Source organism: Symsagittifera roscoffensis, chromosome 3 (assembly GCF_963678635.1).
Source record: "Symsagittifera roscoffensis chromosome 3, txSymRosc1.1, whole genome shotgun sequence".
NCBI lineage: Eukaryota > Metazoa > Xenacoelomorpha > Acoela > Convolutidae > Symsagittifera > Symsagittifera roscoffensis.
The window spans coordinates 1009716-1030198 of NC_087064.1; the positions used below are offsets into that span (position 1 = coordinate 1009716).

At 39.9% G+C, this 20483-nt stretch overlaps 1 protein-coding gene and 1 long non-coding RNA gene across 2 annotated transcripts in view; one reads left to right on the plus strand and one right to left on the minus strand.

Annotated features, from left to right (window-relative positions):
* LOC134842002 (fibrillin-1-like) overlaps positions 1-18184 on the minus strand; it is a gene marked incomplete in the record, with an annotated part of 45435 nt that extends 27251 nt beyond the window's left edge. The window contains 2 exon segments of the mRNA XM_063858140.1: positions 15511-15659; positions 18048-18184. Coding sequence (XP_063714210.1) covers positions 15511-15659; positions 18048-18184 — 286 coding nt within the window.
* On the plus strand, positions 15556-18247 carry LOC134842003 (uncharacterized). The gene is made up of 2 exons (XR_010162477.1): positions 15556-15650; positions 18054-18247. It is a non-coding gene; the product is annotated as an uncharacterized LOC134842003 (long non-coding RNA).
* The last annotated feature ends 2236 nt before the right edge of the window (positions 18248-20483 follow it).

Genomic DNA, 20483 nt, shown 5'->3' on the forward strand with positions numbered 1-20483 from the left:
ATTTTGTTCCTTTTAACGAATCAATTATGGAATATCAGGAACTAATTTGGAACGACTTCTAAGACGGATTAAATCTCGCTCACGTGTTTATATCGCGAAATATATCGCGCGTTAACTGTCCCAAATTGGCCTAAATGGCAATCTTTAAATCCCTATAATTTTACGAAAAAAGATCACAGGTGAAATATTTTTTTTCCAAATTAAGCTTAGGAAAACAATAGCTTCCGGATAATGTTTTAAAAATCCGTCAAAAAAGGCTAGTTAAAAAGTCGAAATTTGTCCGCAGAAAAAAAAAACACCTCGAGCACAAATATTCCGTTACTTTCGTTACGAAAAAGGGAACAATAATCGCACACAGCAAAATATTAGAAGCAACAATAACCATGCCTCAACTGATATTTAAACAATTTGTAAAACGGATGAAATTCCCGCTTAAGCGTTAGTATCACAACATATATCGCGCGTTGTTTATCCCAAAATGGGCAAACTGGTAATCCTTAAACCCGCATAACATAACGAATGAAGTTCACAGTTGAAATATCTATTTGAAGTTGATCTCAGTACAGCAATGTTATTTGAATACTATGAAAAATTTCGATCAAAATTTCCCAGATGAAATGCCGAAGTTTGTTGGGAGAAGAAACAGGGAGAATGTTCGCGCTTAAATTAATGACGTCATTATAGCGCGAAAGTGAAAAAGCAAAAATAAGATTTTCTTAGACAAAAGGCCTTGAAACTACAGGTTTGTCCGATTAAGGTCAGTTTGCCATCAAAAATGTTTACAAATTTTGAGATTGTGAAAAAACGTTTTGATAACATTTTAACCGGAAGATGTTTACCTTATTTTATGTTATCTTTATATTGTCAAATTATCTGTTTAAATTGCCGATAATTTACAGATATTGAAGCAAATTTCTTAGATCTTTCAGTATACGAGAGTGAGCCACATTTTGGTCCGCCGACCCGGACATTAGATATTCCGGAAGATACTCGTGAACAATTTTCCCGGACGACCCAATTGGCCGAAAGTGACCAATTAGCCGAAATTTGTCCAAACACAACCCAATTGGCCGAAAGTGTCAAATTAGCCGAAATTTATCCAAACACAACCCAATTGCCCGAAAATGTCCAATTAACCAATATTTGTCCAAACACGACCCAATTGGCCGAAAGTGTCCCCTTAGCCGATATTTGTCCAAACACGACCCAATTGGCCGAAATTGTATATTTAGCCGAATTTTGCCCGTAAGTAACCGAATTGGCCAAAAGTGTCCAATTAGCCGAACGCGACCCAGTTGGTACAAACACGACTTAATTGGCTGAAATTGTGCAATAGCCGAAAGTGGCCCAAAACTGCCGAATTGGCCAAAAGTGTCCAATTAGCCAAAACTTGTCAGAAGGTGACCAATTGGCCGAAACGAACCAATTGGCCGACACGCCCCGATTGGCCAAAACGACCCGATTGGCCGAAACGACCCGATTGGCCGAAATGACCCGATTGGCCGAAACGACCCGATTGTCCGAAATGACCCAGTTAGCCGAAACGTCCCAGTTAGGAGAAGGGGAGGCCTTTTCAGGTATCCTGATTCTGGATTGTGGACATCCATTTCTTCTCAACACCCGAAGTTTTCTGTTAATTTTGGAATCTACCGGTGAACGCCTCTACAAAACTTGTAAGACTAAAAAAACAAAAACTTTATCCATTTGTGCTAACTTACTGATGGCAAACTTGTAGCCCCCAATTTTTCTCGATACCAAAATCTGATCAGAAAATTTTCTGTCTGTGTAGGAACAAACCTGCCTCACAAACCCTAATTACCTTATCCTAACACCGTGTTTGTAAGCTCAACACCGTATCGAAAAAAAGACCAAAATTTTGATTTTTTTCCAAAAGTTTTAAACTTTTGCAAATTATTCAGCAAAGCGCACCGAGTCGAGTATTTGGTCCTAATTTCGGACTTTGCAAGCAAAAAAATCTCAAAGTCTCGCAAACGCATTAGGTTATTGTTGGAAGTTGAACCGTTGGGTGAAAACTTGGAAAAATAATTTTCGAAAAGAAAAAATTCTGAAAAAAAAATTTTTGGAAACTTTTCGAAATAAAAAAACCGAAATTTTCGAAAAAAATTTCTTAAAAAAATGCAGTGTTTATTCTTGAAACGTGCTGCAGCTAACTAAACTCGTTCAATTGGATAAAATTAGCCGTAGTCGAGACCCGTAGCGTATTATCAAGCAAATTGTCCCAACTTTTGCTACAACCTTGTTAGCTCAGGGTGTTGCGGGAGGTCAGGTCGCGGTTTGCTTGATTCCCTTCCTCTAAAGTTGGTTTAATTCACTTTATGTTTATACTAGCTGCTAACTCGCTGCACCACGCTTTGAAAATACTTTCGCCCGCTTCGCAAAAGCGTGTATCGCAATCGTGCATAACCAGTCCCGGGTTAAGTTTCAATCATAACCATAACGCAGTAAATGTCCGTAAAACTTGTAAGTATCAACTGATCACTAGCTCTTAAACCGAAGCGAAATTGTTATTTCGCACGAAGCCGTTTATAACTCTAATAGTCGACGCCGTATTAACAACCTTAACGCACTAACTCTCAACCAGCTTAAGAAGATTCTTTTAAACTATAAACGTTGTATTTATGCAATCGCTTACTGTAAACGTGTAGGCACGGAAGATATTTATAGAAAGTTGAAAGAGTCAGGTATACTGGTTATTTTTATAGTAACAGACCTGATATCTAGAAGGAAGCAGAACCTCAATGAGTTAGCGCAAAATTACATAGAACTACACCAGGATCCCTCTCTAGAACTGAAAACGTTTACGATCCTTAGGCGTTAAAGGAACAATTTGAAGTATATTATTTCAAAGAAAAATACTCCTAAGCCAGGAAAACGCAAGCGGCAAGCTATTCAAAGCAGAAAAATTGCTGAGCAGCAACTAGGAGTTAAATAAAGTGCTTCTTTAAGGTGTGATATTGTTTAATGAGTCATAATATAATTTTTTGATTCTTAAGTTTAGGTCTTACTTTAATAATTCCTTTTTTTCCCTCAAGCTGAGCAGTTGAGCAGTTGAGTAGAAGTGAACAATTTTATAATTATTCAAAACGACAGAACAAACTGAGTTGAAATATCGACGATTGATGAATGGTAGAACATTACTAGAAAATGAGCTTTCCGTAGTTCACAGTTGTATAACTGAGAGTTTAGAGGGACCAATTAGGATCTTAACTGAATCCTGCAAGAGTATGCTCGTAAAAGCATTAGCTTAGAATGATGAACTCGTGATATTAGCTAATAAAACCGATAAACCTAGCAAACTATTAACGGAGTTGGCTGCATGGTGGTATAGGATAGTTTAAGATAACGATGAAGTAACTGGTAAGGCTCCGGCTCATATGGAATCTAATCGGGCTTCAGAGGTCTGCGTCGGTTAAACTAGTCGATCAAAAATTTCACCAAAATCGGCAAAATCTGGGTCGAGTAAGCCAAATTCAATGAAATCATTGACCCCCAGTGAGCGCCGCAAAGAACTGCTCCTAGAAAAGATGAAGCGAGAAGAGTTGGAAAAACAACATGCAGCAAACTTAAGACTGAAATAACAGGAAGCCATCATCAAAGAGCAACAGCATCTGATTGAGATGGAACGAAAAAAACAAGAAATTAAATTTGAAATAAACCGTAAAGAGCCAGAATATCGTTTACGAATAGAAAAAAGTCGACTTGAAATGGAACGATTAAGCGAAAAAAATTGTATTAAAGTAGCTGAAGCAAAACTGCTTGAAACTGAATACCTCGAAGAGTCTGAAATAGATCAGCATCTCGACCTGGCGTCTTCGGTTGATTGTCTTTCTCACAGAGTAAACGATTGGGTTGACCACGCAATAGAAAACCAAAAAGGACCCGAGGTAGTTCCGTCTTCTTCGAAGTTTGCAACCTGTATAAATACAGAAAGTGGTTCGCATCAACACAGAATTGTGTCCACAGCGGGAACCTCACCTCAGCGATCTTTGCCGAATCAGACACTTGATTGTGATCAACAAAGTTATCCCTATCAACCAACCGTCTCCTTCAGCGATAGCAATGGAAACAAGCACGCTGTATCCACTAATCCTGAGCACGAAACGCAGTCATTGCCTATTTCAAATAACACTGCATATTGCGAAAACAATACATCGTCATTTTTTAATCCAGCTGTAACAGCAGCTACCAATAATTCGGTATGCTGTTACTTCTCTGTACCCCATCCTTCGTCTTCCATTCTCGAGTTGTTGGAAACAAGCCCGCTATCTCCAATCAAAACTCTGGATACACCCTCATGCCATTTTGTCACAAACACCTGCAAATTTAATCTGCAGAAATCAAAACTTGCTATCACATAACGTGTATAGCAACCCTGCGTCAGTGAACAATCCGTTTAGCGGATAGTCTGCCGTTATTAGTCAGCCCAATGTGCCACTAATATCCCAGTGGACACCCGCAGTCGCCTAATTTATCATTGGGTTAACAAGTGATGGTAGCACGAACCCGTGAATTGGTGTTTTTTCATCCGTAACGCCAATATCTCAGCAACAATTCCCGCACGTATCAAGTGGTGGTACCGTTTCCCAATCACGACGCATCCGCTGAAAACACTTACATATATTCTCACTTTTGCAGCTGATCCTAGCATTCAGCTCGCCAACCGCAAGCCGTGACACTGAACGACTTAGTCCAAGCTCTGTCAGTCTCAAAGAAGGAACCCCTTCCAGAATGGAAGCTGGCCGGTATGATGGCAACCCGCTCCAATGACACGAATGGTTTGGCCAGTTGCATTACTGTAGATGCAGCGTCCTTAAGCCATGCTGTGAAATTAACTTATTTATGAACACTAGTCTTTGGTAAAGCTAAGTCAGCCATAGCAGAGTGCGCATACAGTGGAAGAATGTATAAGGATACTCTGAAAACTCTTTAAGAAAGTTTGACCAGCCACAAAACGTAATTACGGCTCTCCTTGATAAGTTGTCTAGTTTCCCACAACTTCGAATGCACAACTCTGAGAACATCATTAGCTTCACGCTGACCATTTCAAGTCTAGCGGCTGTCTTTAGGTCTCTTGACTATGAAGAAGATTTCAAAAGCACCTCTTTGTTTAATCAAGCTCTTTCGAAAATTCCATCAAGCATGAGAGAATCGTCGTCACTTTTTGTCGTGAAACGTAATTGGTCACGCCCGAAACTAATTGACTTTAACAATTGGTTAAAAGATAAAGCCGAGGCTCATGAGCAAATGAAAAATATGCCTGGAAAGCCCAAAGTCGAAGAGCCATCCAAAACTAAAGCTGTAACGAGAGTTTTTGAACGACAAGTACAGTTGAGAAAAAATTTGAATATCCTTATTTTATGCAAGGGGAAACATGCCTTGTGGAAGTGCTCTGTATTTGAGGAGAAAACCCCAATACCACGTGCGAAATTCTCTGCGGAAAACAAGTTGTGCTTCTCCTGCTTACAAGGGAAACGCGCATTCCGGCAATGTCCCAGAGCAAAGAAATGCACCAAACCAGGTTGCACTAGCACCCTTAGTGTACTTCTCCGTGGTGCTGAACGTGTTTATCCTAGTCAATATCCCGACAAAAACAATAGTCACACAAGACCCAACGCTGGTCAAACATGAACTAATGCAGAGCCGGTTAAACCGATCACAAACGCTGATAGAAAATCATTCAGCAAGAACATTCCAAACGCAAGTTCGAAGCATGCAGACACTAATCCCGTTCCGTTGGATGTAATTTCGCAATCTCGAACGACCAATCATCAATCATAACATCGAAAGGGTTACTGCCCATAATCAAACTCCAAGTTTTCACCAATTTCCAGAGTGCTGATTGCTTAACATTGTGTGACTCAACATCTAGTCATTCCTGGATATCGGCTAAATTAGTCAAATGTCTAGATCTTTCAGAAGAGATTTGGATCTCACAGTAAATAGTAATAACACAACGACTATTGTTAAAACGAAACAAGTTCAGATGAAGGTATCTTCTAACTTCGATGGACTCAGATACATATTCGAATTAACCGCATTTGTCAAGAATGAACTTAAAGTCGGTACCGATACCGTCAACATCCCTGCATTACAGAGCAAGTATCCGTATCTTGCTCCAATCAAACCAACTGTGTATAGCTACGCCGATGTAGACCTAATAATTGGTCACGACTCCTTCCATGCTATTCGGCCTGAGGATTATTTCAAGAGTGAGGCCAATCCAAACACTTCACCCGTCGCTGTTCGCCTTCAAATAGTATGGCTCTTGAGCGGCCCAATGCCGACATCTACTGGTTTCCTTTCCACTTGTTTCAAGTGCGAAACGGATGATACCGAACTAGCTTGTCAAATCAAACGCTGGTATGAAATAGGGTCATACGGAGCCTACAAACAGGTCAACTCCCGTTCAGCCGAGGACAAAAGGGCGGCAAAAATACTTGATTCCTCCACTGTCCATGATGGATCAAGATACGCTGTAGGCATGCTTTGGGCAGAAGAATATATCATGTTACCAGACAATTATTATTCCTCTTTGGTACAGTTTAGATCGTTGGAAAAACGTTTAGCGAAAGATCCTCACTTAAGGAATCAATACTCAAAAACTATCGAAGATGATTTGAGTAAAGAATACTTGATTCAAGTTCCTCCCCATATTTTTTCGAACCGCAGCGTACGCGTGTAGTATCTTCCTCGCCATCCCGTGGGGCCAAACAAACCTGGTAAAGTGAGGCGTGTCCTTAACTGAGCGTCTATATTCCACGGTACGTCACTGAAAAAATCGTTGCTAGTAGGATCTGACCTACTGCAAAAACTTGTGCTTGTTCTCCTCCGTTTTCGTCAACATCATTTTGCCGTATCGGCTGACATTGAAAGGATGTTCCTACAAATCGACGACCTTCCAGAGGACCAACCTTCTCTTCGTTTTCTGTGGCGGGAGAACCCCACAGCCGATGTGGTTGTACACTAGTACACCAGACATATCTTTGGAGCGAGAGATTCGCCGACGTGTGTAAATTATGCATTGCAACGGACTGCAATGGATAATCAGGCGATATTGCCTGACGCAGCGTCCGCAGTTCTAAAGAAATTTTATATAGACGACTATCTAGACTCCTTTGAGGACCCATATGTTGCAATTAATTTGAGTCAAGAGTTGATTAATGTGTTAGCTCTAGGTGGTTTTAAAATAACTAAATTCAAAAGTAACCTAACTAAAATTAATAAAAAGTTAAACCCGCCCCAAAGCGCGTCGCAACAGGAAAGTAAGAATTTTGTAACTTGTGGGGATAATTCCTCCCATGTCTTGGTCTGAAGTGGGACCATAAGTTGGGTGAAAACTTGGAAAAATAATTTTCGAAAAGAAAAAATTCGGAAAAAAAATTTTTTGAAAACTTTTCGAAATAAAAAAACCGAAATTTTCGAAAAAAATTTCTTAAAAAAATGCAGTGTTTATTCTTGAAACGTGCTGCAGCTAACTAAACTCGTTCAATTGGATAAAAGTAGCCGTAGTCGAGACCCGTAGCGTATTTGAAGCAAATTGTCCCAACTTTTGCTACAACCTTGTTAGCTCAGGGTGTTGCGGGAGGTCAGGTCGCGGTTTGCTTGATTCCCTTCCTCTAAAGTTGGTTTAATTCACTTTATGTTTATACTAGCTGCTAGCTCGCTGCACCACGCTTTGAAAATACTTTCGCCCGCTTCGCAAAAGCGTGTATCGCAATCGTGCATAACCAGTCCCGGGTTAAGTTTCAATCATAACCATAACGCAGTAAACATACGTAAGACTTGTAAGTATCAACTGATCACTAGCTCTTAAACCGAAGCGACATTGTTATTTCACACGAAGCCGTTAATAACTCTAATAGTCGACGCCGTATTAACAACCTTAACGCACTAACTCTCAACCAGCTTAAGAAGATTCTTTTAAAATATAAACGTTGTATTTATGCAATCGCTTACTGTAAACGTGTAGGCACGGAAGATATTTATAGAAAGTTGAAAGAGTCAGATATACTGGTTATTTTTATAGTAACAGACCTGATATCTAGAAGGAAGCAGAACCTCAATGAGTTAGGGCAAAATTACATAGAACTACACCAGGATGCCTCTCTAGAACTGAAAACGTTTACGATCCTTAGGCGTTAAAGGAACAATTTGAAGTATAATATTTCAAAGAAAAATACTCCTAAGCCAGGAAAACGCAAGCGGCAAGCTATTCAAAACAGAAAAATTGCTGAGCAGCAACTAGGAGTTAAATAAAGTGCTTCTTTAAGGTGTGATATTGTTTAATGAGTCATAATATAAGTTTTTGATTCTTAAGTTTCGGTCTTAGTTTATTTATTCCTTTTTTTCCCTCAAGCTGAGCAGTTGAGCAGTTGAGTAGAAGTGAACATTTTTCTAATTATTCAAAACGACAGAACAAACTGAGTTAAAATATCGACGATTGATGAATGGTAGAACATCACTAGAAAATGAGCTTTCCGTAGTTCACAGTCGCATAACTGAGAGTTTAGAGGGACTAATTAGGATCTTAACTGAATCCCGCAAGAGTATGCTTGTAAAAGCATTAGCTTAGAATGATGAACTCGTGATATTAGCTAATAAAACCGATAAAACTAGCAAACTATTAACGGAGTTGGCTGCATGGTGGGATAGGATAGTTAAAGATAACGATGAAGTAACTGGTAAGGCTCCGGCTCATATGGAATCTAATCGGGCTTCGGAGATCTGCGTCAGTTAAACTAATCGATCAAAACTTTCACCAAAATCGGCAAAATCTGGGTCGAGTAAGCAAAAATCAATGAAATCATTGACCCCCAGTGAGCGCCGCAAAGATGAACTGCTCCTAGCAAAGATGAAGCGAGAAGAGTTGGAAAAACAACATGCAGCAAACTTAAGACTGAAACAACAGGAAACCATCATCGAAGAGCAACAGCATCTGATTGAGATGGAACGAAAACAACAAGAAATTAAACTTGAATATAACCGTAAAGAGCAAGAATATCGTTTACGAAAAGAAAAAGTCTACTTGAAATGGAACGATTAAGCGAAAAAAATTGTATTAAAGTAGCTGAAGCAAAACTGGTTGAAACTGAATACCTCGATGAGTCTGAAATAGATCAGCATCTCGACCTGGCGTCTTCGGTTGATTGTCGTTCTCACAGAGTAAACGATTGGGTTGACCACGCAATAGAAAACCAAAAAGGACCCGAGGTAGTTCCGTCTTCTTCGAAGTTTGCAACCTGTATAAATACAGAAAGTGGTTCGCATCAACACAGAAATGTGTCCACAGCGGGAGCCTCACCTCAGCGATCGTTGCCGAATCAGACACTTGATTGTGAACAACAAAGTTATCCCTATCAACCAACCGTCTCCTTCAGCGATAGCAATGGAATCAAGCACGCTGTATCCACTAATCCTGAGCACGAAACGCAGTCATTGCCTTTTTCAAATAACACTGCATATTGCGAAAACAATACATCGTCATTTTTTAATCCAGCTGTAACAGCAGCTACCAATAATCCGGTATGCTGTTACTTCTCTGTACTCCATCCTTCGTCTTCCATTCTCGAGTTGTTGGAAACATGCCCGCTATCTCCAATCAATACTCTGGATACACCCCATGCCATTTTGTCACAAACACCTGCAAATTTAATCTGCAGAAATCAAAACTTGCTATCACATAACATGTATAGCAACCCTGCGTCAGTGAACAATCCGTTTAGCGGACAGTCTGCCGTTATTAGTCAGCCCAATGTGTCACTAATGTCCCAGTGGACACCCGCAGTCGCCTAATTTATCATTGGGGTAACAAGTGATGGTAGCACGAACCCGTAAATTGGTGTTTTTTCATCCGTAGAGCCAATATCTCAGCAACAATTCCCGCACGTATCAAGTGGTGGTACCGTTTCCCAATCACGACGCATCAGCTGAAAACACTTACATATATCAGCAGCAACTTTTTGCAGCTGATCCTAGCAACCAGCTCCCAAACCGCAAGCCGTGACACTGAACGACTTAGTCCAAGCTCTGTCAGTCTCAAAGAAGGAGCCCCTTCCAGAATGGTAGCTGGCCCAGTATGATGGCAACCCGCTCCAATGACACGAATGGTTTGGCCAGTTGCATTACTGTAGATGCAGCGTCCTTAAGCCATGCTGTGAAGTTAACTTATTTAAGAACACTAGTCTTTGGTAAAGCTAAGTCAGCCATAGCAGAGTGCGCATACAGTGGAAGAATGTATAAGGATACTCTGAAAACTCTTTAAGAAAGTTTGACCAGCCACAAAACGTAATGACGGCTCTCCTTGATAAGTTGTCTAGTTTCCCACAACTTCGAATGCACAACTCTGAGATCATCATTAGCTTCACACTGACCATTTCAAGTCTAGCGGCTGTCTTTAGGTCTCTTGACTATGAAGAAGATTTCAAAAGCACCTCTTTGTTTAATCAAGCTCTTTCGAAAATTCCACCAAACATGAGAGAATCGTGGTCACTTTTTGTCGTGAAACGTAATTGGTCACGCCCGAACCTAATTGACTTTAACAATTGGTTAAAAGATAAAGCCGAGGCTCATGAGCAAATGAAAAATATGCCTGGAAAGCCCAAAGTCGAAGAGCCATCCAAAACTAAAGCTGTAACGAGAGTTTTTGAACGACAAGTACAGTTGAGAAAAAATTTGAATATCCTTATTTTATGCAAGGGGAAACATGCCTTGTGGAAGTGCTCTGTATTTGAGGAGAAAACCCCAATACCACGTGCGAAATTCTCTGCGGAAAACAAGTTGTGCTTCTCCTGCTTTTAAGGGAACCGCGCATTCCAGCAATGTCCCAGAGCAAAGAAATGCACCTAACCAGGTTGCACTAGCACCCTTAGTGTACTTCTCCGTGGTGCTGAACGTGTTTATCCTAGTCAATATCCCGACAAAATTGATAGTCACACAAGACCCAACGATAGTCAAACAAGAACTAATGCAGAGCCGGTTAAAGCGATCACAAACGCTGATAGAAAATCATTCAGCAAGAATATACCAAACGCAAGTTCGAATCATGCAGACACTAATCCCGTTCCGTTGGATATAAGTGCGCAATCTCGAACGACCAATCATCAATCATAACATCGAAAGGGTTACTGCCCATAATCAAACTCCAAGTCTCCACCAATTTCCCGTGACTCAACATCTAGTCAATCCTGGATATCGGCTAAATTAGTCAAATGTCTAGATCTTTCAGAAAAGATTTGGATCTCACAGTAAATAGTATTAACACAACGACTGTTGTTATAACGAAACAAGTTCAGATGAAGGTATCTTCTAAATTCGATGGACTCAAATACATATTCGAATTAACCGCATTTGTCAACGATGAACTTAACGTCGGTACCGATACCGTCAACATCCCTGCATTACAGAGCAAGTATCCGTATCTTGCTCCAATCAAACCAACTGTGTATAGCTACGCCGATGTAGACCTAATAATTGGTCACGACTCCTTCCATGCTATTCGGCCTGAGGGTTGTTTCAAGAGTGAGGCCAATCCAAACACTTCACCCGTGGCTGTTCGCCTTCCAATAGTATGGCTCTTGAGCGGCCCAATGCCGACATCTACTGGTTTCCTTTCCACTTGTTTCAAGTGCAAAACGGATGATACCGAACTAGCTTGTCAAATCAAACGCTGGTATGAAATAGAGTCATACGAAGCCTACAAACAGGTCGACTCCCGTTCAGCCGAGGACAAAAGGGCGGCTAAAATACTTGATTCCTCCACCGTCCATGATGAATCAAGATACGCTGTAGGTATGCTTTGGGCAGAAGAATATATCATGTTACCAGACAATTATTATTCCTCTTTGGTTCAGTTAAAATCGTTGGAAAAACGTTTAGCGAAAGATCCTCACTTAAGGAATCAATACTCAAAAACTATCGAAGATGATTTGAGTAAAGAATACTTGATTCAAGTTCCTACCCAAATTTTTTCGAACCGCAGCGTACGCGTGTAGTATCTTCCTCGCCATCCCGTGGGGCCAAACAAACCTGGTAAAGTGAGGCGTGTCCTTAACCGAGCGTCTATATTCCACGGTACGTCACTGAAAAAATCGTTGCTAGTAGGACCCCACCTACTGCAAAACCTTGTGCTCGTTCTCTTCCGTTTTCGTCAACATCATTTTGCCGTATCGGCTGACATTGAAAGGATGTTCCTACAAATCGACGACCTTCCAGAGGACCAACCTTCTCTTCGTTTTATGTGGCGGGAGGACCCCACAGCCGATGTGGTTGTACACCAGTACACCAGACATATCTTTGGAGCGAGAGATTCGCAGACTTGTGTAAATTATGCATTGCAACGGATTGCAATGGATAATCAGGCAAAATTGCCTGACGCAGCGTCCGCAGTTCTAAAGAAATTTTATATAGACGACTATCTAGACTCCTTTGAGGACCCTGATGTTGCAATTAATTTGAGTCAAGAGTTTATTAATGTGTTAGCTCTAGGTGGTTTTAAAATATCTAAATTCATAAGAAACCTAACTAAATTTAATAAAACGTTAAGCCCGCCCCAAAGCGCGCCGCAACAGGAAAGTAAGAATATTGTAACTTGTGGGGATAATTCCTCCGATGTCTTGGTCTGAAGTGGGACCATATCGACGACTACTTTTTGGTCGTAAGCCGTGGTGTCAACCGTGAACTTACAAATTCGATAACACAGCGAACAGTGTTAAGCTTCGTTTTTTCCGTTTTCGGCCCCAAAGGTCTCGTAGCGCCCTATACTGTAAAAGCGCGATTATTGTTGAAAAAAATCAGGCGCATTCATGGCCAACAATGGGATGATGAGCTACCCGCTGATATCAGGACAAAATTTCTTGCCTGGCACTCTGGTTTGCCATCTCTAGGAAAGATGAGTATAAAGCGCAGCTACTTCTCCGCACCACTTGATTGGGTTCAGTTACACATGTTCGGTGAAAACTCAGAAGAAGTTTTTTTTGTGCTGTAGCTTTTCTTCGCGCCCGAGTGACAACTTCACTCGAAACACAAGTTGCCTTCGTCTTTGGAATAGCAAGAGTGGCGCCCATGAAAGCGCTTTCAAACACAAAGCTTGAACTGCAGGCCGCGTTAATCGCTACCGGCTTGAAGGAAGACATCCTCAAAGCTCTAAACATTCCTGTGTCAAACACACTACAGTGGTTATTTTCAGGTAGTAAGCAACCCACGTTCGGGGCAAACTGGATTGGAGAGATTCTTGAAAGTACGACCATAGACCAGTGTTTTCACGTCTTAAGTGGAGACAACCCTGCTGATACGGGAACCAGAGGAATCTCAGCGGAGTCCTTAATGACAAGCAGCTGGGTGAACGTCTCAATCATGAGGAGTTCTGAAAAACGATGGTGCTTCCTTTTTACATGTATGACCACAAGAACTGTACATTTTGAGATTGTCTAATCCATTGACACGAGTTCTTTTGTAATGGGAATCGAACGACTCATTGCCCGTCGCGGCACTCCATCAGTCATTTGGTCCGATAACGGCACCAACTTTGTAGGAGCCGAGAAAGTACTCTTGAATTGTATTCAGTCATGGAACGGACAAGCACCCCCAGAGCTGGCGAAAAAGGGTATTAAGTGGAAATTTAACCCCCGGCAGCCTCGCATCACGGTGGTTCTTGGGAACGTCTCCTTTGGTGTTGTAAAAGGGTGTTCTACGCAATAATAGGAAGGAGAAAGCTCACTCCCGAAGTCCTTGAAACAAATTTCTGTCTCGTAGAACAATCAATGAACGCTCGACCTATAACATTAGTAAGTGCAAGTCCGGGTGGTTTTGAGGTGTTAACTCCTAATCCCTTTTTGTTAGGCGGAAATGGTACTAGCTTCCCTTCTCTCTCTTTCCAGGAGCACTTCGACCATCGAAAGCAATATATCCGAGCGTAACGCTACGCTAACGCAATTTGGAGTCGTTGGCTGCGAGATTATGTGCCAGCGCAGTAAGTGGCACTCCGATAGTGACGTTATTTTAAAAACAGGGGATTTAGTGTGGATTGTTGACGAACGCAGCCCAAGGGGACACTACCCTTTGGCTCGTATAAAAACCCTTAAATACGGAAAACACAATATAGCCCGATCCGCCGTAGTCACCACCCGCTCCGGGGAGTTAACTCGACCGGCCGTAAAACTCGCACCCGTTTTTGTTCCTTTGGGCGCGGAGGATGTTCGCGCTTAAATTAGTGACGTCATTATAGCGCGAAAGTTAAAAAGCTTAAATAAGATTTTCTTAGACAAAAGGCCTTGAAACTACTGGTTTGTCCGGTTAAGGTCAGTTTGCCATCAAAAATGTTCACAGATTTTTGAGATTGTGAAGAAACGTTTTGATAACATATTAACTGGAAGATTTTTACCTTATTTTATATAATCTTTTTATTGTCATATTATCTGTATAAATTGCCGAAAATTTACAGATGTTGACGCAGGTTTTTTTTATATCTGACAGGATACGAGAGTGCGCCACAGAGAAAAATTACAGATAAAAGAAACTCTGGTTGATTCCCCTTCTTTCTTACTTCTTTCTGATTAAATCGGAGATTTGAAAAAAAATCATTTTGCTTAACTTGGGACAATTAAATTGCAGGAAAGTTCCGATGTTTTTTTTACTTTGGAGCTTCGGCGTTGAAATAATCCAGCTTCGAAGTCATTGAAAATGAGGAGCTGACACACTCATAAGTTGCCTAATGTGCGCAAATTTACCAGCTTATACTTGAATTTGCGTTTTAGTTTTAAGACGGATTAATTAATAACAGCCAAGCCTACTATCCATGCTTTAGATTCAAAATATACCCTTCTAATTGGGATGTTATTGCTCCGATACCTTAAGTTAGGGAATCAATAGCTAAGTGGTTGTTTCTGTAGACGAGTTTTAACAATTCATCATGCGTTTTTCAAGCATTTTTCCGCCCTGTGCTTTTTCATAGAGTCGAAACACAGATTGTTAACAAAGTTTACTCTCTACTTATAATTTTCTGTGCTTTACATAGCGTGTGGGTGGATAGTTTGTAGAAAAAAAATATATATATAGAAGTTTTATCATTTATTGTGTTTTTCAGTTACTATTGAATGTGTTTCATTTATAAGGCCAAATTAATTCATCGACGTCAAATTAAGACGCTCAAACAAGCAGTTTTGATATTACTATACATCAGAGCATTAATTGACAAAATGTTCGACCAAATTGTTTGGTAGTCGTTTGAATCAGAGAATAACTTAATATATTAATCTGAAAACTTTTTCAAAACGCAATTTCGAGACAGGAGTTTGCATTAGAAATTGACGTTTTGAGCTCTTGTTTCTACTGCAAAACAATGGCATTAGTTAAGAAAATGCTCACAAAAATACTCAGTCTGGATTCTAAGATAATTTTTAAAACGGACAAGCTTAGTAGCGCTCGATCAATGTTCTGTGGATCGAATAAACCAAAGTTAAAGAAGAATCTCTTTGTTTGTTAGATTTATCTTACGGAAACTGTTCAGGAAGTTGACTGTGATGTTGGTTCCGCAAAAATGATGTGCAGGGCAGTAGACAATGGTGCGGGCGAAGTGGCTAAACTTGAACAAGCGGTCGAAACATTCTGTCAGAGTCAAACCCCATTCCTTCAAGGTCGGTATGCTGAAACAAAAATACATTTCCGTTCCACGCAAGATTATGTACTACAAATAAGTATGGGACTTGATCAAGCAACATATATTTTGAGAAACATTTGAGTGGTGCATGTATTAAATTTGTGAACCATTACGAGGCCAAAAAATGCACTGGATAGGAGCACAATTTTGTGTCTGTATGTTGCTGGATTCCAGAGACAAGTCTTAAAATATGTTCCAAAATGTAAGTGGGTTCAACAAACAAAATTTCAGTGGATTCTGCATACATATACCTGTAACGTAAATTTTGTCCGCACATTTGTTTTGTTGCGGATTCCGCAACAAGTAAGTATAGCTAGTTGTTCTGGATTCCGCAACTGTAAGTGGATTCCGCAAAATGTAAGCGGAATCCGCAAATGTAAGTGGATTCCGAATTTTGTTCAGTACTGAACTTGCATATGAACAATTAAAAGCTGAGCTGGAATTTTATCTCTAGCAATGCGGAATTTAAAAGCAAAAACTTAACCATTGTCAGCGGAATCCCCGAACTAGTCTTAAAATATTGGTGACCTAAATTGGTGGATGTCATCTTTTAGTTTTTTGGAAACACAAGACCAAACAATTTCAATATTTGGAGTCACTGAGTTGAGAGTGCATGGAACCCACAGGATATCGAGCAATTGGACAGTATTTGGGATTGCGTCAATCCCAAATACTGATTTTGGAAGCATAACGACGAATAAATGCAGTAATTGTAGTCATTGGTTTGAGAGTGTATGGAAACACAACACACAGCATATCGCCAAATTAGGTCAGTATTTGGGATTCCATCGATCCCAAATACTGGTCAGTATTTGCGATTGATGGGATCCCAAAAACTGGAATAATGTGAAATAAATGTGGAATATATCCATTAGTTGGGGTCATTAGGTTGAGAGTGATTAGAAACCCAACACATAGCAAATCGTCGAATTAGTTCAGTATTTGGGATTTCATCGATCCCAAATACTGGTCAGTAATTGCGATTCCATTAATCACAAACACTGATCTAATCTAGTAAATTTGTATTCTAGTTAATTTCTATTCTAGTGAAATCAAATCATGCATTTAAAAGATATAATTTTAAAGGCTACTACACATATAATTATATGTAAAGGGAATCCGCAAACAAAATGCGGATTCCACTTATAAATTGCGGATTCCACTTAAAATTTGCGAATTCCGCAACAGCTCAATTTAACGATACAAATGTTTTATCATTTGTTTGTGTACTCCAAAAACTGTTCTGGGTTCCCCAAATACAGTTGCGGATTCTGCAAATTCGCCTATTTTTCGAGCGATTTTGAGCGGTACAATGATTTAGGTTTTTGTTTGTGGAATCCAAAACAGAATGGAAAATCAATGAAAAGTAGCAATGTTGCAGATTCCGCGACAAATCTGATGTTGGCCTGTTGCGGATTCCGCATACAATGCAGAGAATGCACAGTTTGGCCTCACAATGACCCTTATGAATCAAATAGTCTTTCATTTTCAATCACTTGTAGATGATACTAAGATAATTTTTCTATATACATTACTCTGCCATACGAAATGCTCGAAAAAATCTTTGAAATACTTTTTTTTGCCCAAAAATTTGATGGAAAAATCAATCACAAATACTATTCAAACGAACGATCTAGCTATTCAACATGGATATTCCACCTTTTGTAGTATTGTTGTATATCATCTATACACACATACATATAAATATATCTATATATGTATATAATATAGATATATATTTACAAAGTCACAGCCCATTCAATCACGATGCGAACGATATTTGAAAATCTTTCATCAATTGATAGAAGTTGGTATTAAAACTTTGAATTTTAGTTTAATTTGAGAGGGCGAAAAACGCCAATTTTCCAGCGAATTTTCAACTTTCTGACTCGAAAATAGTTTTGGACTGAAAAGTTTCATTTAATAGGTAAAAAATGTGTTTTTTTACTGCAGGCAAACTGGTTTTAGAAGCTCTATTTAAAAACTCTGGGAAATTTGCATGACCACCAGCTGGTTTTAGAAGCTCTATTTAAAAATGGTTTTAGAAGCTCTATTTAAAAACTCTGGGCAATTTGCACGACAACCAGCTGGTTTTAGAAGCTCTATTTAAAAATTCTGTGCTACATGCACGGCAACCAGCCTTGTTTTTATCCATTTTGTCTGAAAATCACTTTTGAGAGACTTTTTCTGGCCCTTCTGAGAAACTGAAGCTTTGAAACAACTTTAAAAGGGTAGCCGATTAACTGTGCAAGTAGCAGAGAAGAATCCTCTAACAGTTAACTAAAGTAGAACAACCTACCAAAAACAGTCTTTTTTTGCAAAATTTTTTTGGCCAACTGGAATCGCCTAACTGAGATTTGTTTCTTTACGGTACCTGTAGGCCAATGTGTAAGTGAGCCGCACTTCGTCCGAGCACAGGAAGGACTGAATCACTCCCCCACAGGGGCTGCCAAGTAGGGTCACCACCAGCCACAAGGAGACAAAAAGAGGCAAAACAGTGCAACGAGCCATAGACACTGAAGGCGTTTATTACATACAAGTTGATATGCTTCTGCTTTCAGATATATATATATTTTAAAATAAACTGTTTGGAGCTTTGTGAGTCTAGTGGCATGTATTTATTATATATTAAGTTTTTTTTTTTAATTCAAATTTACCTGCCAGCTAGACAAACAGAATGCGAAATATTCTCCTTGCTGAATACAATCAAAACTGTCAAGATCTCAAGAATAGCGCAAAAGTAAAAGCTAAATTATGGAGAACGGTGAAACTTTTTTGATGTAAAACTGGAAGCCAGGTGTGTTTGCGCAGCTGTTTTTTTTAATCAAAACATTTAACAAATGAAAATGTAAAATTATCAATAATAAGTCTTAGTTGCTATACAATTTTTTTAAATCAACACAAGTCACATTTTTCTTAGCTGAAGGTTGTTTTGAATGTGAGAAGCTATAAAATTGAACGTATGCAAGCTGTGGATTTGAAGTTTTGAAGTTGTCTTATTGTCTTCGTAAGGCGTTTTTAGAAACATTTTGGAGTTGTTCAGTAGTCAAATAGTAGCTAAGTGGAATGCTTTGGGCGGCATCGTTTTTGCAGATAAAGATGTTTGATGATATCTAGTCAAGCGTAGGACTGATTTCTTGCAGAATAAATTGAAGAAGAAATAACCTTATCGATAAGAAAGCAAGGACAAAATGACGACTGTCTTATAAGACTTATAAGTATCAAGTTTTACGGTTTTCGATTCAAAAACTTGAATTTTTTATTGTCAATGTGATATACTTGTTGCTGCTTTTGCAGTCTTAATTTTCCTAGACCCTTTGGCGGTTGAATTGAACATACTTCCTCCTCACTCTCCGCCTCTTCTGTGGTTGTAAGGTCGACTTCTAATACATTCACCTCACTGAGTTTTCGTTCTGTCGATGCGATCGGTTTTGACGATGTTGGACTTGATTCGTCTTCCACATTGTCCCTGACTTCTTGAGTATCGGCCACCAGTTCTCGATTTTCCTGAACATTGTTTTCTCCGCCTATTAGCTGCCAGAATGAGAGCAGTCTTTGGTCCGCTATTCGTTGTTGTTCCGGTTCCAGTGACCATTTTACTCGTTGTGCTTGACGTGTTTCGCTGTCTGAGCTGTCCCTATTTTTTCTGCCTCCTCGTATAATTTTTCTCGTACGTTGTACTGTCTCTGTGATCTCCTCCTCTCCCGAGAGTTCGTTATTGGTGGAAAATGATCGGTTCCACTTTGGGTCCATTAGGCTTTCTTCACGCTCCTCGTTCCGCCAATCTTGTGGTGGGCTGGACCACCAGTCGTATGTTCTGTTTGCATTTTCTGACATCTCGATTCTTGAGTCTGTTTTTTCTATTTTTTTCGGTACTGGTCGTTTTTTCGTTTTGCAATTATTTAAGACTGACTGTTTGCTGGGTTGATTTGGCAAAAGAGTGATTTGATTCTGTTGAACTGTTGTGTTCAGCTGTTTTTGCAGTCGTGGAAACTGTTTTCTCTCGTTCCGGTCGAGCTTTGTTCGGTTTTGACCGTTTTGGTTGCTATAGCAACCATTACTTGATGACTGTTTCCTAACATTCCTTCTAGAACATTCTAGAACGTTTTCGTTCCGGTTGAGCGACCTTGAATCTTTAAGCCTACTGCTCCAGCAGTCGAACGCTTCATGAAAAGAGTTTATAGTTGCTACTACAAACTTTTCGTCTAATTCTGATTCGGGCCAGGGATCATTGAAAGGATCACGCGATAAATAATCAACTATGCCCATGTCCCTCCCCGGAATGTGAACTATGTTGAACTGATACGGCAGTAACCGGTCAACCCACCGGGTTAGGCGTGATTGGTAGGTCTTGTTCGATTGATTAACATCCAGTGCTGTTGTAAGCGCTTTATGGTCAGTTGCGATGGTAAATGGTTTCCCCAGAAGGTAGTGTTTATATCTATCTACTGCCCAAACAACTGCCAATAATTCCAACTCATTTGTTGAATATTTTTTTCTTGCGCATTTAAGTATCGGGATGCGAACGAAATTGGGACCCACAACCCTTCATCATTTTGTTGTTCTAAAGTGGACCCTAGTCCATCATGGCTAGCATCGCATTTAACTCGTGTTTCACGATTTGCATCGTAATAATGTACTTTCGTAATATTCGCCACAGCTCCTTTTATAGCATTAAATGCTTCTGTGTGAACATCCCCCCACTCGAATTTTTTCACCGGTAGTTTCATGTTTTTTAACTTTTTCTTTTGATTTTCTTCTTTAAGAAGTGGTCTTAATTTTTCTGTCAGACTTGCAACGTTAGGTATAA